The following is a 14249-nucleotide window of genomic DNA, read 5'->3' on the forward strand; positions in this document are numbered from 1 at the left end:
TTGGTGATCCTCCTCTGCTGCTGTTCCTGGAATAATGGATCAGCTTTGTTCTCTCTCTAGAATATTCTTTAGCACTCTCTGTAGGGTTGGTCTGGTAGTCATGAATTCCTTCTGTTGTTCTTTGTCATGGAAGTATCTCATTTTTCCATCAATTTTGAAAGATAGTTTTTCAGGGTGGATCAATGTGGGTTGGAAATTGTTTTCTTTCAGTGTGTGAAACACTTCACTTCAAACTCTTCTTGACTTGATGGCTTGTGTTTATAAGTCTGCTGTGACTCTGATTCCTTTTCCTTTATAGTTGATCTGTGTCTTTTCTCTAACAGCTTTTAATATTCTATTTTGTGCTGAGTTTCTGGGATCTTGATTACTATATGTCTGGTTGCAGTTTTACTTTGCTTATGGCTAGTTGGAGTCATATATGCTTTAGTTATCTGCATGCCAGATGCAATTCCCATATTTGGGAAGTTTTCTTCTATTACTTCTGTGAATATCCTTTTAATTTCATTTGCTTCTTCACCTACATCTATCACTCTTATGTTGTGGTTCTGTGCATCATCCTGCAGCTCTTGAGTTGTTATTTTCTGATTCTATGTAATTTTTAAGAGATCTTTCCTTTCATAATCGCTAGCTACAATTCTGCCTTCAAGGTTTGAAAGTCTATCTTCAGTCTCTTTCAAGCATTTTTGCCAACTTTTGGTTGAATTTTTAATTTCCTGTGTCTCTCTTTGAGTCTGTTTTATGCATTGTAATTTCTTTCTACATTCATTCAAGGTTTGCATCATTTTCCTATTCTCCTCTTTATTGCCGCTGTCTTCTTTAAACCTGCTGAACAATTCTTTCAGTATGTTTGTGATTTCTTCTTTTACCTGAGACATTATTTCTGATTTGACTGCTTTTACAAATTTAGGGAGTTGTTTCTTTACTTCAGTTGTTATCCTCTCAGAGATTTCAGGTGTGTGACTTCCGCTCTCTTCCATGACAGTATGTCACAGACTTATTCTGTGTGGGCTAGAGGTCTGAGTTTGCCTTTTGCTCCTTCATCTTGACATTCTCCTGGGTTCCTCCCAACAAGCTGGTTGTGAGGCCCCAGGAACTTCCTACATTTGCTGTCCCTAAGTAGTGCAGGGGGATGGGATAGGGACCTGGGTTCCTCTAATTCTATATTTACAGGGAAGTAGTAGGGTGTGCAGTGGGCTTCTCCACAGCTATGCAGCTACACTGGGGCTTCACTGATGATCAGGGGTACATGGAGGTGGGACTGCTTCTATCAGCCTGTGTGTCTACACTGGGACTCCCACGATGGTGGCAGACACACAGGGATGTGTTTGTCTGATTGTGCTATTGGGTCATGGTTGTCTGAGAGAACCAAAGGCCTCAAATGGTGGCCTACAGATGCACAGAGCTTACTTAGCTGTGTGTCTCTGCTCTTGCTAGCTGCCTGCAGGAAAGAGCCTTCTGTGGCAGCTCTCAAAGCTGAAGGTGAATCTGCTAGTTCTCTCTGCCCACACTGGCCACCTGTAGCACTTGGTCTTTTGGTGGCAGTGCACAGCAGGCAGAGACGTGTCTTCTCCTGGTTTTCTCTGCGTGTGCTGGGGGTGCAGGGGGAAAGGGCCTTTCAGCGGCGGTACCCAGCAGGCAGAGGTGGGCATCCTCCTGGTTCTCTCGGCTTATGCTGGGTGCATGGGGAAAAGGTCTTCTGGCTGCAGCGCCAGGCAGGCAGACATTGGCCTTCACCTGGTTCTCTCTGCCTGCACTGGGCACGCAGGAGAAAGGGCCTTTCAGCAACCAATTACTGGTCTTTAAAAATAAGAATTATTTTTTTTATTTTAAAGAGTATAAAACAAAACAGAATAAAGCAAATAAGAACAGAAAAATGCAAGCAATACAAGACCCCAAAAGAAGACAACAGAAAATCAACAGTCACTACCATTTGTCTAGATATCCATAGCGTCACACAAAATAAAATCAAAGAAAATAGAACAAAACCAATCAAAAACAAAAGAATGATCAAAACAAAAATGCTGAAGTATTACAACACTTCAAAGCAAGATAACAGGAAGTCAAAAATGGCTATCATGTCTCTTGTTTTCTTGAAAATAGCTGTTCATACCTTCACATATAATAAAATTAAAACATGATTCTGTTCAGTTTTCCTTTACAGGTGATCTATTTATTTTTCTAACAGCTTTTATTATTCTGTTCTTGTACTGAAATTCTGGGATCTTTATTATATGTCTGGGTGTAGATTTACTTTGGTTGTGACTAGTTGGAGTTGTGTATGCCTCAATTATCTGCATGCTAGATCCTTTTCCCATGTTTAGGAAGTTTTCTGATATTATTTTTGTAAGTAGCCCTTTTATTTTATTTGTATTGACCCCCATTCTTTACTGATACCTATCACTCTTAGGTTATGTTTCTTTGTGTTATCTTGCAGCAGTTAAATTGTTATTTCCTGGTTCCTTGTTATTTTCAAGAGACTTTTCCTTTCACAATTGCTAACTGTGATCTTTGCTTTAAGGTCTCTAAATCTAACATCAGTCTCTTCCAAGCAGTTTTGCTATCTTTTGATTGACTTTTAATTTCCTGGATATCTTTTTGAATTTGTTGCATTCACTGCAATTCCTTTCCATATTGCTCATTCAAGATTTCCATCATTTTCTTTACGCTCCTTTTTTTTTTTAACCTATGTCTTTTTTAGATATGTTCAGCAACACTTTCATTATGTTTGTGATTTCTTCTTTTACTGGAGACATTATTTCTAATCTGATTACTTGTGGGAAGCCGCCTGTGAATGGCGCCCATTTCCTGCTTCCGGGTTCTTCCCGGCCTGAACAAGCCCGCCAAATTGTCATATCTGCCCAGTTACCCGTGACGCTAGCCTATCAGCTTGTTAGGCGCGCTTCTCTGTGATTGGATACTGCTTCCCCTTATAAGAGGTTGTTCCTGCCCCCAACGGCGGAAGAGGAACCAACGTTGAGGGTGGCGGACCTCGTTAGGTCCGGTTCGCTGTGCGTAATAAAGTTTGAGAGCTGATCCTGCTCGAGTTTGGTCTCCTGTCTCCCGCGGCTCCGGTCATCTGGTGGCCCGTACGAGGAATAAAAGACTCAGCGACATGCCTCTTCGGCCGGGAGGTGCGATTGCTGTCGCCTGCGGTACGACGGAGGACCTGGCCCAATAACAACGGAAGGCCGCGAGCACCTCTTCTCTTCACCCTGATCAGCTACGTGAGATACAGCGGTTCCCGGGACAGGTGAGTACTGGCTCACCTGGGTTGGGTGGACGCACCTAACAGATTTTGAGCGCCACACGAGTGGACGCTGGGTTTTTTTTTCTTTTCTTTTCCCTTTGCATCTGTTTTGCTTTCGCTTCGCTAATACAGCCCAACAGGCTTTTGATAGAGCTTGATCGGAATGCTCAGAGGAGCCCGGAGCCACTGCCGATTGTGGGTCTCCGGAGGACCCTCAGGGCTCTAATTCTGATTCAGATTCGGAAGGCTCAGAAGAGGAGGTCGTCTTTGCTAAGCATGACCCTCCTACACCGTTAAAAGAGGAACTTAGGGCTCGGGATGATAAAAAGGGGAACCAAACACCACCCTGCCCGAGCTACTCCGCCTTACGGGAAGAGCTTAAGCCCTTCCGCCCGTTGGGGGCAGGAACAACCTCTTATAAGGGGAAGCAGTATCCAATCACAGAGAAGCGCGCCTAACAAGCTGATAGGCTAGCGTCACGGGTAACTGGGCAGATATGACAATTTGGCGGGCTTGTTCAGGCCGGGAAGAACCCGGAAGCAGGAAATGGGCGCCATTCACAGGCGGCTTCCCACAATTACTTACAGTCTCACAAAATTGTTTCTTTACTTTGGTTGCTAACCTTTCAGAGATTTCAGGGGTGTGACTTTTCCATGCCTGTATCTCCCAGCCTTGTTCTATATGGGTTGGAGGTCTGTTATTGCCTTTTGTTTCTTCCTATTGACATTCACATGGGTTCCTACGAACAAGCCAGTTGTGGGGTCCCAGGCACTTTCCACATTGGCTGCCCCGCTGCAGTGCAAGGGAATGGGACAGGAACCTGGGTTTCTCAGAAAACAGATTCCAAGAAGTAGCAGAGTGTGGAGTGAACTTCTTCAGCCCATGCAGCTACACTGAGGCTTCCCCAATAGCCAAGACTGTGTGGTGACGGGGCTGCTTCTCTCAGTCTATATGTCTAGATCAGGCCTCCCCCAATGATGGCAGGCACATAACTATGTTTATCTGATTTTCCTGATGGGTACTGGCTGATGAAAGGAAACAAGGGTCTACAGTGGCAGCCAGGGAGCACACAGAGTGTACCTGGTTGTGTGTCCCTACCTGTACTGGCTGCCCACAGGAAGCAAGCCTTCCAATGGTAGTGGAAGATGCAGAAAGGGCTATCTCATTGATTATCCCTGCCAAGCTTTCCAGGGGAAAGCTAAAACAGCAGCAAACAGGGGCAGATCTAACTGCATGCCCAAGGAGATTTTATTTTGGGGAAGCTGTCCTCCTCTTCCCACAGGGAACCTTCTCCATTTCTCTCAAGTGTCACTTTGTGGAAACTCAAGAATGATTCACTGGGAAAGCATCTGGAGTGTATATGTAAACAAGGTATGTTGAAATAGAAAATTAATAATGATAGATGATTCATAGATCAAGTAAAAAATGAAAAAAATATATAAAAGGGAAGCAATACTGCTATGGTAGCCCAGTAGGCCCCCTTGTCCTACTCAGTCTGGGAACAGCCATCTTGGATAGTGAGACAAAAGTTTGAGGGACAATCCAGTGGTGCAGACTCCAGACTCCTCTGACAGTTTGTGTTAAGTGGTCTTACAAATTTATTGCTCCCTCAACACTGAGCAAAGCAGTATTACTGTACTCCCTTCTCTCTCCCACCAAAAAAACTGTTGTAGTCAATTAGGTTACAGGACAAGGAGTTTATATTTTTTATATTTTTATAAAGGTCACCAGAAGTTAACACAGGAAAATGCAAGAAATCTATCCACAACACCAAAGACATAGATTATTTAGTCAAGAGCCTAAACCCCACAGCAATGTCCCACATGAGTCCAGATAAAAACCCAGAGCTCAGGACAATGCCTCCCACGAGTCCAACTGGAGGTCCAGAGCCCACAATAAGGACTCATGCCAGTCTTTTTTATGGATCTGTGCCGAGAAGACCCAAGGCTCAGTGGTGGAAGCTAGAAAGTCTATGCCAGCAGGATAAAGGAGCTGTGCTAGTGGGATGAGGGTTCTATGCTGGAGCCGAGAAGTCACACTCACAACAAAGACCAGGGCTATCCTGAAAGGCACCACAGCCGTCCTCAGTGATACAGAGGCCCTGAGCTCCTCCAACGACAAGCACAGTTGGGTACATGCCAGGAAGCAGCCTGAGGAGTTCATCCTCGAGACCAAGCAGCACATGTCTTCCCCTCTGGAGCAAGGAAGCAATGCTCAATGTGAAGACCAAAGCTTCTCCAGGAGAACCAACAGCTCAGACAGCAACTCACAGGAGAACCCACAATGCCTCCTTATCACCTCAACCCTTAACACCTCCCTTCTTCTCCACCTATTTATCCTGGCAACTTTCCTCAGGTGGAGCATCTTAGCTCAATGCCATGCTGATGTAATTCAGCTGGTGTTAAGTTGACCACCAGTTCTTAATCCATAATAAACATTCAGATCATAAAAACCGTATTCTAAAGAGGGGCATCTTATCTGATAGATCTGCTCAATACGGTGGAGCAGATCATGAACCTGAGTTGGAATGGCTGAAGAACCTACTAGTCCAGAGAGCTAGCCTCTTTACCATAGTGCATGAACATGGGCTCATTGCTCTGGAACAGTCTACACAGATCATTTGGCCAAAGAACCTGTCAAGACATATGTAATCACACACAGAATGGCTGGCACCAGCTCTGTTGACCCTAGGTCAGCTGAGTCATAGGTAGTGGATTGAAACAGCCTAACATGAATCTTACATGTCTTCTAGCCTGGAATCGAAAGTACTACTCCTACCCACAGTCTGAGCCAATATCCAAGTTAGTTCTATTCCTGTCATGCCCTCTTGCATACCACCTGTGTAGAACAAGTGTAAAGGATAACCAGCAACTAGACTTTAAAGGGGAATTGTGCAGACTCATGGACTCTGTGGCAGAGTGATTAAGAAAGAATTGCACAACCTCCACCACTGCTCACTGAGGGGAGTGATGGGGTAAAGCAGATTGGCAGTGTATGTGGATTCCAGACAGCAGGTACAGAAACAGAAGATAATGCTGACTTCTGAGAGTAAGGACATGGTTACATGCTAATCAACACCATCTCCCAGGATTCCTGCAAAGTCATTATATGATAATCACATATGCATTTTCTTGTCAAAGTGTTTATACTGAATGCCCATTGGATATCTTCTAAGTTTTGGGTATTGTGACATATTATTTTGTTTGATTTGACACTTTTTGGGTTGCTTATGTGTTTTGTTTTGATTTATTGGGTTTTTAAAAGCACTTTTGTTTGTTTTCTTTGATTTTGTTTTTGTTTACCTTTCTTCTTTTCATTTTGAGATAGTATGTATCTAGTTTCACTCCCTCTTTTTGGTTTTTCTCCCTCTTTTTGTAATTTCTTCACCTCAATAACCCACAGCAATTTTATTTCTTAATGATTTTGAAAGAAAATTAACAGCACATATAGTAGTTAACTGATTGTATCAATTTGGGTAAGAAACAAACCACTAACTTGAATCAGTATATTTCTAAGTGTAGCTGAGGGAATTTACTGAAGACAAGAGACCCACCCTTAGGAGGCCTGCTGCCTGAATGGAATAAATGGGGAATGAAGAAGGAATGTATCATTCCTGTTTCTTTGGAAGAAACAGTCTTCATCTTCCTCTTGGACAAATTCAGCATTCCAGTAAAGACTCTTCAGCCTCCGGTACAGACCTTTCAGCCTCCTGATACATGAAAAGCTACAGTGAGCTTCATGTCTTTGACTGAATCTTTCAGATCTCCACCATATAGACAGACCTTTTGTATTCTTTCATACCTAACTTTTTGGTAGCCACTGTAAGCCAATCTTGTAAATTCTTATATATCTATATATCTTGCATTAAATCTGTTTCTCTAGTAAACACTGGCATTATGTCCTTAAATTTTATTATTTTAAAGAGAAAAAAACAGAAAAATCAAACAGCAAGCAAACAAAACAACAAAAAAGCAAAAAACAAAAAACAACAAGAGAAAAACTATTTTAATTTCCAAAATCTTGCTCTGTCTGTGTCACTCCTATCTTCTCCAGGATAAATCTACTCTACCTCCCATATTATTACTTTGACTTTTTTAATATCATACCTAATCTTGTTCCTATGAATTTTTTCTTGTCCTCTACAACTGTTTTTGTTTAATTTTATTTTATTCTTGTTGATTGAGTGTGGAGTTCAATTGCCTATTTTCTTTTCTTGTTCACCCTCGTTTTACATTATTTTATTTTATTAATTTTATTGCAGTCTCTCTCTCTCTCTCTCTCTCTCTCTCTCTCTCACTCTCTCTCTCTCCCTCTGCTTGCTGTCTTTCAGTTAGGGTCCTTATTTTATCTTCTTTTCTTTACTTTAATCTCTATTCTCATTAGTTTTTCTTTTCCTTGTTGGTTGTCTCTCTTAGAGCTATCTAATACTATTATTTTTCTTTTACTCCAAGATAGGGTTTGTCATATCAACTTTATATTCTTTCCATTTTCCATTACTTAATTTTCCAGTCTACTTTTCTTTCTTTATGTTCCTGTCTCCACACCTTAACTGCAGTAGTATAAACACTCCTATGATTCTATAGATAATATACTCTTACTAGGGTTGATGTACTATTGTGAATGGAAGTAAAATTGATCTGTTTAATATGTACTTACTGTATATAAATAACTGGTTTTGTGTTAGTGTTCATACTGTAAGTATACATCTAATTCCTACAGTTAAAAGTGGTTAAAACCCTAGTTTGTTATTATCTAGTCTACGTTTCATACTATTATTGTTACAGATTTAACTAATTTACCCAAAGTGACATAGTTGTTGCTATTAACTTATCTTCTCTGTATGGCAATAGCTATATTGCTTGTGGTGAAAAACAATAATACAGTTTGCTACCAGAGAAATGGGTAACTGGGCCACAAAGACTGAAATATTCTTTCCCTAATAAGTTGGGGTAGCAAGACCCTAGGACCAATTCAAAGACCAAAACCTAGGTAGAACTAGACAACATCCATGAAAAGTACCAGTTACTTCAACATGTCTCACTACTATCAATAAAACTACCCATCATGAGCAATTTGAAAGCCTCAATAACGATAACAACAACAAATTTTAAAATGTAAATAGAGAAAATACAGAAGCAAATGTTACCAAAATCTCCAACTTTCCCAAAGCAAATCCAGTGTGCATCAAGGGGAAAAAAATCAAATCTGCTCAGCTAAAATGTCTGAAATAGTAGCAGTGGAATTAACCAAATAGAATAATAAGATGCTTGGAAAATTCAAAGTAAAGATAATAAAAGAAATTATGGCGCCTAAAGAAACAAATGATGAATGAGCCCAAAGAAGATACTGAAATCAAAAGGAAATAAAGAAAGACACGCAAACCATGCATGCCAAACATAGGTTAGAACTGGACTTCACACAACAGTCTAGAACAGAAATCCAATTGACCAATGTGAGGAAAAAACATAAGCCCTAGAACACAAGCCATCAGATGATAATATTCTAATAAAAGATAGTTTATAAATTGCAAGGGACCATGAGAACTCAATCAAGCAACTGCTAGATACTATGTAGAAGACCAATCTAAGATAGACAGAAATAAGTACAAAAATCAAAAGATAGCACAGGAGTTATAAAAAACTTCTTTGCAAAAATAATACCAGAACAATTTTCAAGCATGGAAAAAGAAATTGACATACAAATTTGTGAGACATATAAAACCCCAAACAGCTATGATCAGAAAAGAACTATGCCAAAGACTAAAGACTATAGTAGTGAAGATTGCAGAAATTCAACAGAACAATATCTTTAAAGCTGTTAGAGGACACACACACCACCTATAAAGAAAACATCATGTGAATCACAGCAGACTTCTCAACCTAAACCCTAAAACGAAAGTCTTGGAGTGAATTGCTTCAAGCCAAACAGAAAAATAACCTTCAACCCATTGATGTATTGAGCAAAATTATCTTTCAAAATAAATGGTGAAATATTTCCATAGTAAAGAGCATTTAAATATATGCATGCCCAGAAAAGCAGCATTCCAAAAATTCTCAAGCATAACCTAAAAAAAAAGGTGAATAAGATATCATTGTCAAAATGCCCAAAAGAATAAATCCTTTGAGGAAGGTGAGCAATTAAATAGAAGATAAAGAAAGGAGACCAAAAGCACTAAAATAATACGATGACAAGAATAAGTCAATACCTATGAATTAAAACCATTAACTGTAATAGTCACTATTTACCAATCAAAAGACATAGACTAGTAAAATGGACAAATAAACAAAATCCAACCATAAACTGCATATAAGACATTAAACACAGAAAAATGCAAGGAATAAATGTCAAAGGATGGAAAACAGTACTCCATGCAAAGGGAACCCAGACAAAAAAAGGAGAAGCTAGTCTAATTGCAAAGTGGATTTCAACGCAAGACTAATCAGAAGAGGCAAAGAAGCTCACTGCATACTGCTTAGGACAACAATACAACAGGAAGAGAGAACAATCATACCAAACACTGGTACAACAAAATTCATAAAACAAACACTAATGAACAAAAAAAATCAGGACTAATACAATTATGGTGGGATACCTAAATACCATACAGTCACAAGTATCATTATTTGTTGATAACATGATCCTCTATGTACAACACAACAAAAATTTCACCAAAAGATTTTTAGAAGTATTACGAAAATTAAGTAACATAGCAGGATCCAAACTCAACTCTTAAAAATATATAGTGTTTTTTTACATCATTAATATATTTACAGACACAGAAATTAGAACAACACCTTTCACAAGATCATTAAGAAAAATGAATTGCTTAGAAAGTAGCCTAAACAAAGAAGTGAAAGTCCTCTACAATGAAACAGACAGTTTCATAGAAAAGGGAGATCAAAGAGGATATCAGAATCAATATACTAAAAACAGTATTTCCAAAACTATTAGATAGATTTATTGCAATTCTGATCAAAATAGCATTTCTCAGAGAACTAGAGAAAACAACCCTAAAGTTCATATGAAACCAGAAGAGATCTAGAATGGCAAAAGCAATTCTGGACAAGAGGGCAAAGGAGCAGGAATTACAACACCTGAATTCAAGCTATACTCCTTAACTACAATGACTAAAAACATCATGTTATTGACAAAAAACAGACTTGTGAATCAATGACACAGAATAATAGATGCAGAAAGAAGACCAGACACACTTGTACCTTCCTGTTGACAAAAAGGACTAAATGACTTTGGTGGAGGAAACATAGCTTCTTTACCAAATCATGCTGTGAAAATTGGCTTTCTACATGCTGGTGATTGGACTTAAATCCATTTCATTTACTGTGCACTAAACTACAATTGAAATGGATAAAAGATCTAAATACCAAAACAGAAACAATCTGCTGGAAGATATGAGATAAAACTCTTGAAGATATAGGTATAGACAAAAAGTCTATAAATACCCCAGTTGTTCAGAGAATATTACTAAAAATCAACAAATGGGATCATAACAAATTAAAAAGCTTCTGTACAGCAAAGGATACACTAAGAGGGTGATAAACAACTTACAGATGGGAAATATTTTTGCCAGCTATTCATCAGACACAGGACTACCATATGCAAAGAACTAAGAAAAATAGACCTCCCAGATTTACAGATCGAATCAAAAATTAGGCACCTGAAATAAACAGATACTTCTCAGTTGAAGAAGTACAAATGGCCAGTGAGTGCATGAAAAAGTACTCAATATTCAGCCATTTGTGAATTCCAAATTTAAAGAGGAATAATATATATCATGATACTTTGACAGTTGCATTGCTGACATTATGCATTTATTAAAATATAACAGTGTATACCACAAATATGGACAATTATAAAAAATTGTATAATACATTGGAAATTTACTGATAATAGATGCAGATGATTTGACCACATGAAAGCTAAAGGAAGTTCATTCTTAAAACACATTTTTGGCATATGCATGGCTCTAAGTTTGATGTCAAGCATTGCAAAAAATGAAAAAAAGAGAGCAAATTAACTATATGAGGAGATAATGTGAATTTTCTTGGATGTGTATTCATAGGTATCTCCCCATATGCATATTGTTTACATCCATACTGTGTCTTTACACTGTATATATATATATATATATATATATATATATATCACTAATAACTCTACATACATACAGTATAACTTTCATTTAAAATAAAATAACTAAACTAATTGAAAAAATGAGTAAGTTCTAAAAATGAGCTGTATAGCACTTCATTTATGGTTATTAATATTGTATTATGCATTTAAATTTTTAAGATATTAATTAAGTGTTCCCACCACATTTACCTCACTGTTTTGGAAATCCAATGTGTATTGTATGCTCACTGGAATTATAATTTTGAAGGACAGAAAATGTAATTTTTTTACCAAACTATATCTACACTTAAATTTTACAAAATTTTACAGTTAAAAAGTATATTCAAATACCAGGTGCTGTTGTACAGTAAACATAAAATAACTTCATTACTTTTCAGTCAAAGTAGATTGGAAATGCTTTGTTCTATTATTTATTAAAATTCTTTAATGTATTTTTCAATTCAATTATCCTGTCTTCTATCTTGAACCTAATATTGAGCCATCTCCCTTTCTTGTTGTATTATTCAGTTTTGCAATTCTTATTTGATTCTTTTAATAATTCCCATTGCTTTCCTGAGATATTTTCATTTTATGATCAGTTTCTGGTTGCTTCCTGAAGCACTTTAAATGCCATTGTAAAATGTTTCTCAAATAGTTGCATTTGACTCATTCAAGTGTTTTTGTCAGTTGTCCTTTAGTACTCATGTAGTGATTTTGCTGTTTCTTTGTAAAATGGGTGATTTCTTCGTAAAATGGTTGTTTTTAAGAGTATTTAGAACTTACTGCCTTACTAACCTTGTCTTATTTAATCTATTTTAGCAAGTAGTCACTCAATTAATCTAATCCACAGGTTCCGCATTACTTATGTTTTATGTTTGCAATGATACTTTAATTTTCAGCATGTCTCTGGTATTATTTCCATAAGCTTTATTTATTCAATATTACCAAGGCTTCCACTGATTCTTGCTAGTGTCACTTAAGGGGACGGAAGCGGGCTGGACACTTGTAAGCAGGTCCCTTCTATTGGAGCCACCTATGAGACCAGTATCTGTAGGTAGAAGGGTGAATGCATTTGTCAGTGAAGGATAGAGAACCTCCTGGGCTGCATATTTGTTGTGGATTGATTCCTCTTGTTTTTGTTCACCCACCACCTAGTTCTTTAGGTGGAAAAAAAATTGTATAGTTTATAGAGAAAAAAGAACCCCCCAGGTCAGTACGTTCTTTGTAGCAGTATCCCCTTGAGATCGCTGCTTGGTATCTCCAGGTGAATAAAGGAAGATTTAGGTCCAACATGAAAGGTAGGTAAATTCTATAGCTATTTAATGTCAGTGGGGAACTTTCAGTTCTTCTCCTTGCCAATGTTACCAAGCTCACTGCAGAGTATTTACGGGGCTCCTGCTCATCTGGGGAAGAAATGAGGCTACCTAAACCCTTTCTCCTTTGATAGTTTGGAACCATTAGTTGCCTTGTTTGGGTAGCCTTACAGTGTTAGATTGGGAATAAAATAATTTATGGTTCCTCTGAGTGCTAAAGTCCCTAAAAATTCAACATTTCTCCTTCCAAGTATTCTCTACTGCAGCCTCTTGTATTATTTCGAGGCCTTATACTTCTATACAGTCTTATTCAGTACTGAAAATCTAGCTCTAGTTTTATTTGTCCATAAACCTGTCCATTACATGGTAACTATTATTTTTCTAAAAGTCTTTTTATGTCTTTTTAAAAATCCTTTAAAAGCTTCCTATCTATGTACAAATTGCATCAACATATACTGGGATATTTGTTAAAATTCAGATTTATGATTCCTAGTAGAATACATTAGATTTTTTTCAGAAACCAAAATTTTACTTAGATTCTGTTGTTGACATTGTAATATCACAGCAGTTGCAGCATGTTCACATCTAATGAAATTGGAAACTGACCTGTAATTCTGAAGCACAGCCATCACAAAAATAAAGAGCACCCAGGGCAAGCCATGTGAAGAATCTGCTTCATCCCAGAGAACACCTAGCCCCAAGAAAATCTGAACAGTGTATTGCTAGGACAATAGGGTGTCTTGTGACATTAGGTTGCTAAAAGGTATAAATAAATGCCCCTGCCGTGAGGGACCATTTTCTTCCCTCCAATCAGGAGAGTAAGGGCTCCACTTGATTCCAGCTTTTGTTTCTTCTTTATTTTCTCATCCTCTCACCATCCTTCCCCCTGACAATATCTAGAACTGCAGCTGGTCGCTAAAGCAGCAGAAAGCCACAGAACACATAACATGCTAAACATTAGTTGCTTAACACCTTTGGATATTGAATTTCACTAAAATTTTAAGTAATTTGGTATTGATTTACAAGTTTTACAACAATCATTCAATTGTGTGACCAAATTAATCAAGCTAACTGAATTAGAAACATGGTGTTTCATTATCTTTAAATTTTTCAAAAGCAGGAGAAACTGCACACAGATTATTCAGTGTGTTGATTACTACATGTGAATATAGGGTTACCTTTATAGTACACATAAATATTGTGATCTCAACATATGCAGTTCAAGACTGTTCAGTCTTATCAAGGTTATGTTTGGTCAGTTTTATATAAATCATGACAATTTTCTCAATGACATTTCCACAAACAACATGAGACAAAATTCATTTGTTGCTTTAAATGAAAGATTACTTACTGCTCTTTTTCTAGAACACCCTGTAATCCAAGGCACAGTAAGGTTTCCTGAAATCTGTGAAAACAACAAATGGAATCTCAGTAAGATAAGCTTCATACTAGTTGGAAAGCTGACTAACACCAAAGAATACAGATATGATGTCAACACACTTTATTTTAGAGCATGTTGCCCAGACAATGTTTTTTTTTTTTTATTGAAGTCAATGTAT

At 38.0% G+C, this 14249-nt stretch overlaps 1 protein-coding gene across 4 annotated transcripts in view; it reads right to left on the reverse strand.

The window, feature by feature from the left end:
- The window catches only part of Hdx (highly divergent homeobox), a 202314-nt gene that overhangs the window by 154133 nt on the left and 33932 nt on the right, over nt 1-14249 (reverse strand). For all 4 annotated transcript variants that reach the window (XR_010046604.1, XM_063246139.1, XM_003470966.5 and 1 more), the window contains one exon: nt 14042-14095. Coding sequence is in view for 3 of the 4 variants with exons in the window: in XM_063246139.1 (XP_063102209.1) it covers nt 14042-14095 (54 nt within the window). In the remaining variant the exon portion in view is untranslated. The remainder of the gene's footprint in view (nt 1-14041; nt 14096-14249) is intronic.

Source organism: Cavia porcellus, unplaced genomic scaffold (genome assembly GCF_034190915.1).
Source record: "Cavia porcellus strain 051 isolate PalLab524CR breed Dunkin Hartley unplaced genomic scaffold, mCavPor4.1 scaffold_3, whole genome shotgun sequence".
NCBI classification, from domain to species: domain Eukaryota; kingdom Metazoa; phylum Chordata; class Mammalia; order Rodentia; family Caviidae; genus Cavia; species Cavia porcellus.